The following is a 9,597-nucleotide window of genomic DNA, read 5'->3' as shown; positions in this document are numbered from 1 at the left end:
CTGCAACACCATGGATGGGGCTGGAGGCCATTACCCTAAACGAACTAACACAGATATAGAAAACCAGATACTACATGTTCTCATTTATAAGTGCAAGCTAAACATCAGGTTGCATATAGAAATAAAGATGTGAACAACAGACCCTGAAGAATACAAGGAGAAGGACGGAGACAGAGGGACAGGGGTTGAAAAACTACCTATTGCAGCCAGGCGCGATGGCTCATGCCTGTAATCCCAATACTTTGGGAGGCCAAGGCAGGCGCATCATTTAGGCCAGAGTTTGAGATCAGCCTGGCCAACATGGCGAAACCCCATCTCTACTGAAAATACAAAAAATTAGCTGGGTGGGGTGACACACGCCTGTAATCCCAGCCACTTGGGAGGCTGAGAGGAAGCGGAGACTGCAGTGAGCCAAGATCATGCCACTGCACTCCAACCTGGGCAACAAGAGCAAAACTCCATCTCAAAAAAAAAAAGAAAAAAAAACCTACCTATTGGGTTCTATGCTCACTACCTGGGTGATGGGTTTAATCGAACTTCAAACCTTAGCATCATACGATATACCCAGGTAACAAAACCGTACGTGTACCCGTTAATCTGAAACTTGAAAAAATATACAATTCAGTGACTTTTATTATATTCAGAGTTGTGCAACCATCCCCACAATCAATTTTGGAATGTTTTCTTATGTTTTATTTATTTGAGATGGGGTCTGTGTTGAACAGACTGGTCTCAAACTTCTGGGCTCAAACAATCCTCCCACCTCAGCCTCTCAAAGTGCTGGGATTACAGGTGTGAGCCACAGTGCCCGGCCTAATTTTAGAACATTTTCATCACTCCTACAAGGGACCCTGTACCACTAAGCAGCCATACCCCTGTTTTCCCCCAAACTCCCAGCTCCACTTAACCACTCATTTTTATGGATTTGCCTATTCTGGACTTTTCATATAAATGGAATAATATGTGATGTTTTGCATCTGACTTCTATCACTTACCATGATCTCTTTAGTGTTCATCTACATTATAGCACTTTTTTTTTTTTTTGAGACTGAGTTTTACTGTCGCCCAGGCTGGAGTACAATGGCACAAACTCGGCTCACTGCAACCTCTGCCTCCCAAGTTCAAGTGATTCTCCTGCCTCAGCCTCCCTAGTAGCTGGGATTACATGCACTTGCCACCATGCCCAGCTAATTTTTATATTTTTAGTAGAGATGGAGTTTCACCACGTTGGCCAGGCTGGTCTTGAAGTCCTGACCTCAGGTGATCCACCCACCTTGGCCTCCCAAAGTGCTGGGATTGCAGGCGTAAGCCACCACACCTGGCCCTATTCCTCTTCATGGCTAATATTCCACTGTGTGGATAGACTACAATCTGTGTCACCCGTTTAGCTGCTGATAGACACTTGGGTTGTTTGTGCTTTTTGGCTATTATGACTAACGTTGCTATGAACATTAATGCAAAAGCTTTGGTGTGGATGTGTTTTCATTTCTTGGAGGTCTATATCTTAACCTTCTGAAGAAACACCAAGCTGTTTTCCACAGTGGCTGTACCATTTTACTTTCTGGTTCAGTGTATGAGGCTTCCAATTTCTCCATGTTCTCACGAACACTTATTATCTGTCTCTTTATGACCATCCCAGTGGGTGTGAACTCACTGTGGTTTTTTTGTTTTTTTTGGTTTTTTTTTTGAGATGGAGTCTCGCTCTGTGGCCCAGGCTGGAGTGCAGTGGCGCGATCCCAGCTCACTGCAAGCTCCGCCTCCTGGGTTCACGCCATTCTCCTGCCTCAGCCTCCCGAGTAGCTGGGACCACAGGCGCCCGCCACCACACCCGGCTAATTTGTTGTATTTTTAGTAGAGATGGGGTTTCACCGTTTTAGCCAGGATGGTCTCAATCTCCTGACCTCGTGATCCACCGATCTCGGCCTCCCAAAGTGCTGGGATTATAGGAGTGAGCCACTGCACCCGGCGGACATCAATGTAATCTTAAACACCTTCGTTGATCTGTAGAATCACAATTAGACTGTATGGAAATTAGATATATGTGACAGGAAGTTTGCATAATTAAGGCTAAGCCAAGACATCCTTAAGCCAAGATATCCTGAGGCCACGTTCTGACCCAGAAAGAGAAATATTGCGTGGCAGACTTCAGAGAGCCAGATAAAAGGAGAAAGGAAAGAGCATGGACTTTTTTTTTTTTTTTTTTTTTTGAGACAGGGTCTTACTCTGTCACCCAGGCTGGGATGCAGTGGTGCAGTCATAGCTCACTGCAGCCTTGACCACCTGGGCTCAAGCAAGCCTCCTGTCTCAGCCTCCTGAGTAGCTGGGGCTACAGGCATGCACCACCATGCCTGGCTACATTTTTTTTTTTGTATTTTTGGTAGAGATGGGGCCTTGCTATGTTGCCCAGGCTGGCCTCAAACTCCTGGCTTCAAGCGACTCTCCTGCTTCAGCCTCACAAAGTGCTGGGATTACGAGTGTGAGGCACCGTGCCTGGCCAACTCTGCTTCCATACTGAATTTTTGTTCAGGGAGACAAAGACAATTCCAGAAGGGGCTACGGAGGATAAAGTGGCTGGGACCTGAGAGATGGCACTGAGAGGAAGAATCTGGAGTCTGCAGCCAGGCTGAGAGAGAATTTGCAGCTGTCAAGACAGGAGCCAAAGCTCACCCCACAGGGCCTGGCTCAGAAGTCAGAGAGTTCAGGCCAGGCATGGCGGCTCATGCCTGTAATCCCTGCACTTTGGGAGGCCAATGCAAGAGAATTGCTTGAAGCCAAGAGTTCAAGACCAGCCTGGGCAACAGAACGAGACCCTGACTCAAAAAAAAAAAAGGAAAGAAGAGGGTATTGAGAGAAGCCTTGAGATGGTCTTGTACCCTCAAAGACTTTTCATTGACTTGAAAGATGCCATTTGAAACAGGAAAAGTTGCCTTGAGTACACAAGTTGTCTGTATGGTTGTGGTTTCCTGTGAATGGGGGCCCCATAGCAAAGTAAGGTCAGTTACAGAATGTAAAAGGGATTATCTGTGTTGAGCACCATCTCCTAGGGTTTCAAGGCCCAGCCTACAGTCCTAGGATTGCAGACCAGAGCCCAACAGGATGAGCTTAGAGAAGAAGGGACAATTTCCTGGCCAAGGACCTCCTGGGACAAAAGTCCAGACAGCTGGTTTTATGAAAGGTGGAAGCATAGCGCCACCCACTGGCAGTTGGTGTGAGTGCTCCCAGCTTCTAGAATTGCACCCACAGGTGCAGTTCTGATTTCTAGAAGCAGAGCTCCCAGTGCCAACCGCAAGGGGTGGTCAGCCCAAAACTACGGGCTCATGAAGAACAGAGCAGAGCCTTAGAGGTTCGATGGAGCACATTGGAACTGACCACTTTATGTTTTGATTTGGGGCTGCCTGCTCTCTAGCTCCACTACCCAATTCCTGGGGGACAGGACAGAGCCAAAAGGCCTGGGTTTGAATCCTGGCCCCACCACTTATAGGTGTGGTGGTTTAAAAATATGTCCATACACTTTTAAAAGCTTAAGTCTCAGCCTAGGCAACACAACAAGACCCAGTCTCTACAAAAAGTAAATAAATGAGCTGGGTGCCTTATCTTGCCATTATCACCCAGGCTGGTCTTGAACTCCTGGGCTCAAGTGATCCTCCTGCCTCAGCCTCCCAAAGTGCTGGGACTACAAGTATGAGTCACTAGGCCTGGCGTGCTCATAGCTCTTGATGTTAGTTAACGTCCTTGTAAGTTGTTCTGCAGATCCAAGTAAAGCCCTTGGTTCCTGGTGCATGGCACACATGAAACTGTCCCCATAAACTTTGTGAAATTAATCAGGAAAGGAGGGAGGGAAACAAATGAAAATAAAGCAAGCTTGCAGCACATTCGGCATTCATCACTAAGTCACCTTGCTTGCTCTCCAACCTGCTTCCTCACAGCTGTTTGATGTGTATTGTCCCAGAATCACATAGACCCTGTTACAAAAATACAGTTCTTTTTTTTCCCCCACCAAGATGGAGTCTCACTCTGTTGCCCAGGCTGGAGTGCAGTGGCATCATCTCAGCTCACTGCAAGCTTTGATTCCCGGGTTCATGCCACTCCTGCCTCAGCCTCCCGAGTAGCTGGGACTACAGGCGCCTGCCACCATACCCAGCTAACTTTTTGTATTTTTAGTAGAGATGGGGTTTCAGTGTGTTAGCCAGGATGGTCTCGATTTCCTGACCTCGTGATCTGACCTCAGCCTCCCAAAGTGCTGGGATTACAGGCTTGAGCCACCACACCCGGCCAAGAATATAGTTCCCCTTAACTGCTCTGTAGGTGACAACTTGAACGTCATGGAACATTGTTTTCCCTTTGAGATATTCTTTCAGGTCCCATATTCTGATGAAACTGCTGACATCAGCTGGTCTGAAGGGCCCCACAGGAGCTGACTCACCAAAGAATGCAGTTTCCACGTCCTGATGATTTCATCCCCCTTTCCTCGACCAATCAATGACCCCAACTTTCTAGTCCCTCACCCTCCCCAATCCCCTTAAAAACCCCATTCCAGAACTCCTTGGGGAGATGTATTTGAGGGCCTCTTCCTATCTCCTTGCTTGGTATCCGGTGATCATGAAGCTTTCTCTGATGCAAACCCTGCTGTCTCAGTGTCACTGGCCTGTTCCCATGCCACGGGCATACGAACCTGTTGGTCCCATAACAAATATGTTCAATAGCCGTTAACTATTATTCTTGCTGCTGTTGCACAAAACCCACCTTTGCCAGCACTATCAGAGTCTGAATCATCATCGTCATCTTTTAAGAGTACCTCCAGGGTGCTGGTGTTGTTATCATACACCACGCAGTACTTGACACACTCCAGGTCCACAGACTTCGGGAGAAGATACTCGTTATTTTTCTTAAAGAAAAAAAACACACACACACAAGACAGGCCTGTTGATGGGCAGGTTCAGTTGAGCAGAGACTCCCTGCATAGCAGCACTAGGAGGAGCTAAGACTGCACTCTCTCCCCTAACTACACACACAGGCCTAGAAGTACTGAGACAGCGGGTGGACAGTCTGTTAAATCCAAGGATCCTCCGTGACTACCTTCGCTTCTGAGAAAAGCTGACCACAGCTGATTGGACCAGAGAGAAGTGCCTGACCAAAGAACTGCTGGTCTGACTGATCCACAGCCTATTAGGTACCCTGGTGTCAGAGAAACCATGGTCAATTGAATTAGTGACATCCTTTCTCATGGAGAGAGTGTTTGGCAGTGGAGATTGAATTCGAAAACACCAGACTGGATGCAGTGTGGTTTGTACCTGTAATCCCAGCACTTCAGGAGGCCAAGGCAGGAGGACTGCTTGAGGCCAGGAGTTTGAGACCAGCCTGGACAACATAGCAAGACCCCCATCTCTATGAAAAAAAAAATACAAAAATGCCAGGCATAGTGGCATGCGCCTGTAGTCCCAACTACTCAGGAGGCTGAAGTGGAAGGATCACTTGAGCCCACGAGGTGGAGGCTAAGGTGAGCTGTGATTGTGTCACTGCACTCCAGCCTGGGTGACAGAGCAAGACCCGGTCCCAAAACAACAAAACAAAAAACACCCCAAAAAAGCACAGTAAGTAGACAGTGTATAGAAGCAGAAGTCATGAGTAAGCAGAAGGAATGAGATGGACTGGAAGCTCAAATGTGGCTGGCCATGGTGGCTCATGCCTATAATCCCAGCTACCTGGGAGGCTGAGGTGGGAGGATCGCTTGAGCCCTGGAGTTCAAAGCTACAGTGAGCTATGATTGCACTACTGCAACCCAGCCTGGGTAACAAAGTGAGACTATGTCCCAAAAAAAAAAAACAAAACACAAAAAACACAAAAAACACAAAAAACAAAACTCATGGATTATAAGATGTACTACCAATTTAATCAGGAGTGTGCACAAAAGAAGGACTTGTTGGCAGATAACACTCCAGGCAAGGCAAAGATGCAGCCGGTTTCCAAACCTAAAGCAGCTGGCTTTAGGACCCAGAGATCCTAAAGCCCAGACCGCCTTCAGGCTCTCCTCCTCTCCACTTTCCCCTCCACACTGACTTCCCCTTCTCAGACAGCCTCCTCCAGAGGCTTGAGCCACGAACCCCAGCAATGCTCAGGCTCCCATCTTCCCAATTCCACCGCCATGCTGGACAGAGACACCCTTCCCTAATTCCAATGAAAGCTGATTGGCTCAGCTTTCATCCCAGACCCATGATCAATCACTGGGGCGAGGGTTCTGGATATTATGTTATTTTAGAGACAGGGTCTCACTCTCTTGCCCAGGCTGGACTGCAGTGGTGCAGTCATAGCTCACTGCAGCCTTGAATTTCTGGGCTCAAGTGATCTTCGCACTTCAGCCTCCTGAGTAGCTGGGACCACGGGCATGCACCACCACACCTGGCTAATTTATATATTTATATCTATATATATAGATATATTTGTAGAGACAAAAAAAGCCAGGTGTGGTGGGGTGCACATGTAGTCCCAGCTAACTCGGGAGGCTGAGGTGAGAGGATCGCTTGAGTCTGGGAGGTGGAGGCTGCAGTGAGCTATGATTGCATCACTGCACTCCAGCCTAGGTGACAGCGCAAGACTTGTCTCAAAACAAAAACAACAAGGCCGGGTGTGGTGACTCACACCTGTAATCCCAGCACTTTGGGAGGCCAAGGCGGGCAGATCACCTGAGGTCAGGAGTTCGAGATCAGCCTGGCCAACATGGTGAAACCCCATCTCTACTAAAAATACAAAAATTAGCTGGGCGTGGTGGCATGCACCTGTAGTACCAGCTACTACAGAGGCTGAGACAGGAGAATGGCTTGAACCCAGGAGGCAGAGGTTGCAGTGAGCCGAGATCGCACCACTTCACTCGAGCCTGGGCAACAGAGTGACACTCTGTCTCAAAACAACAAGAACGACAACACTCAAAAAGAAGGTAGTAAACAGATGCCTTCTGGGGTCCCACTATGTAGTCCAGGCTGGTCTCAAACGAGCTCAATCTCCCCACCTTGGCCTCCCAAAGTGCTGGGATTGCAGACTAAAGCCACCATGCCTGGCCAGAATATTATTTTAGAGAACACCACTAGAAACCCATGGTTTGAGCAGAAAGAGAAGTTCCCCTCAAAAAGGCAGAAAAACAGCAGATATTCACCACATGCACTTTCAGGGAAAAAGACACTACCATATTAAAAGTATGAATCAGGCCAGGCCTGGTGGCTCATGCCTGTCATCCCAGCACTTTGGGAGGCTGAGGAGGGAGGACTGCTTGAGCCCAGGCGTTCAAGACCAGCCTGGGCAACATAGTGAGACTCCATCTCTACAAAAAATACAAGTTAACTGGGTGTGGGGGTGCATGCCTATGGTCCCAGCTACTGGGAAGGGTGAGGTGGGAGGACTCCTTTATCCTGGGAGGTCAAGGCTGCAGTGAGCCATGATGGTGCCATTGCACTCCAGCCTGGGCGACAGAGTGAGACCCTGCCTTAAAAATAATAATAATAATAAATACAAATTGGCCAGGCAGGGTGGCTCATGCCTGTAATCTCAGCACCTTGGGAGGCCAAGGCAGGCAGATCACAAGGTCAGGAGTTCAAGACCAGCCTGACCAATATGGTGAAACTCCGTCTCTACTAAAAATGCAAAAATTAGCCAGGTGTGGTGGTGCGCGCCTGTAGTCCCAGCTACTCGGGAGGCTGAGGCAGAAGAATTGCTTGAACCAGGGAAGCGGAGGTTGCAGTGAGCCAAGATCGTACCACTGCATTCCAGCCTGGGCGACAGAGTGAGACTCCATCTCAAAAAAAAAAAAAAAAAAAAAATCAACGGTAGGACATATTCCGTTTTCAAAAAAGAGTTACATTATGGGATACAGGTGCATCATAGAAGGAAACATGGCAGCACAGTGCTGCTAAGGTGTCAGGGAGAGTGGAAGCGTACTAGGAATGAGGCTGAGAAGAGAGGTGGTCAGATCCAAGAAGGCTGAGAACACAGGGCTAGGAGCCTTTCTGTCCTGCTGGGCTGGGAATGCCCTGAAGGCCTCAGTCTGCTAACTGGGAAGCTAGGGAGGGAAGGCAAGAGCCAATATCACACCACTGCACTCCAGCCTGGGCAACAAGAGCGAGACTTCGTCTCAAAAAAAAAATAAAAAAAGAAAAAAGAAAAAAAAAGAAAAGCTGTTAGCCTGAATTGGAGGAGCTGAGAGGCAGAGGCAGAGAGAACGTCTCTTTCCCAAAGCAGGAGGTGCAGCCAGAATCAAAGAAATGCACAGACTTGAGAGCTGAGTGGGAACGGAGGCTCATACATCATGAGGGGGCTCTGAATAGGTGCAGAAAAAGGCCTGCAATGGGGATTAAGAGTGAGATTATGGGCTGGGCATGGTGGCTCATGCCTATAATCCCAGCACTTTAGGAGGCCGAGGCAGGCAGATCACTTGAGGTCAGGAGTTCGAGACCAGACTGGCCAACATGGCAAAACTCCATCTCTACTAAAAATATAAAAATTAGCCTGGCATGGTGGTGGTGCCTATAACCCCAGCTACCAGGGAAGCTGAGGCAGGAGAATCCCTCGAACCTGGGAGATGGATGTTGCAGTGAGCTGAGACTGCACCACTGCACTCCAGCCTGGGCAGACAGAGTGAGATTCTGTCTCAAAAATAAAAACAAAAAAAGACAAATAGACAATAATGATGGATTGGGACAGGGAAATATCCTGGAAGAACACCCCCTGCCCCTGCTCCCTCCCGAGTTATCGAGTTATGTAGAGAAAAAGCAGCAGAGATTGAGTGTGGAAGAGTACAGTGGGAATAGGGAGGAAAGGGAAATTTTAGATGACAAAGTTTTATTATTTTTGAGACAAGGTCTTGCTCTGTCACCCAGGCTAGAATGCAGTGGTGCAATCGACCTCCTGGACTCAAGTGATCCTCCCACCTCGGCCTTCCGAGTAGCTGGTACTACAGATGAGCACCACCACATTGAGTTAATTTTTCAATTTTTTGTAGAGACAGGGGTCTTGCTATGTTACCCAGGCTGGTCTTGAACTCCTGGACTCAAGCAATCCTCCTGTCTCGGCCACCCAAAGTGCTAGGATTACAGGAGCAAGCCACCATGTCCAGCCCAAAATTTTAGACGTAAACTTACCAGGACTGCTAATTGCATGTGGAGGTCATTGCAGCTGTAAGCTCCAGTGAAATCTCTGGCAAGAAAGTACCCTGACAGATACGGAGATCAAGGACAGACCAGCAGTTATCTTCAGGCGGCAGGAGGAGAAAATGAAGGTGAACCAAAGAGAGAGAAAATAAACCAGGGGGCCAGGCGCAGTGGCTCATGCCTGTAATCCCAGCACTTTGGGTGGCCAAGGCGGGCAGATCACGAGGTCAGGAGTTCGAGACCAGCCTGGCCAACATGGTGAAACCCCGTCTCTACAAAAGATAGAAAAAAAAATTAGCCGGGCATGGTGGCACATGCCTGTAATCCCAGCTACAGGCTGGAGGCTGAGGCAGGAGAATTGCTTGAACCTGGGAAGCAGAGGTTGCAGTGAGCCGAGATCATGCCACTGCACTCCAGCCTGAGAGACAGGGAAAGACTCCATCTCAGAGGGGAGGGGAGGGGA

At 48.4% G+C, this 9,597-nt stretch overlaps 1 protein-coding gene across 1 annotated transcript in view; it reads right to left on the bottom strand.

Moving 5' to 3' along the window:
* The window catches only part of STYXL1 (serine/threonine/tyrosine interacting-like 1), a 55,120-nt gene that overhangs the window by 24,704 nt on the left and 20,819 nt on the right, over positions 1-9,597 (bottom strand). The window contains exon 4 of the mRNA XM_011976353.1: positions 4,744-4,885. Coding sequence (XP_011831743.1) covers positions 4,744-4,885 — 142 coding nt within the window. The remainder of the gene's footprint in view (positions 1-4,743; positions 4,886-9,597) is intronic.

The sequence above is a fragment of the Mandrillus leucophaeus genome, unplaced genomic scaffold (genome assembly GCF_000951045.1).
Source record: "Mandrillus leucophaeus isolate KB7577 unplaced genomic scaffold, Mleu.le_1.0 Scaffold164, whole genome shotgun sequence".
Classification (NCBI taxonomy): Eukaryota; Metazoa; Chordata; class Mammalia; order Primates; family Cercopithecidae; genus Mandrillus; species Mandrillus leucophaeus.
Note: the sequence above shows the minus strand (reverse complement) of the source record. Positions and strands in the feature narration are given on the sequence as shown.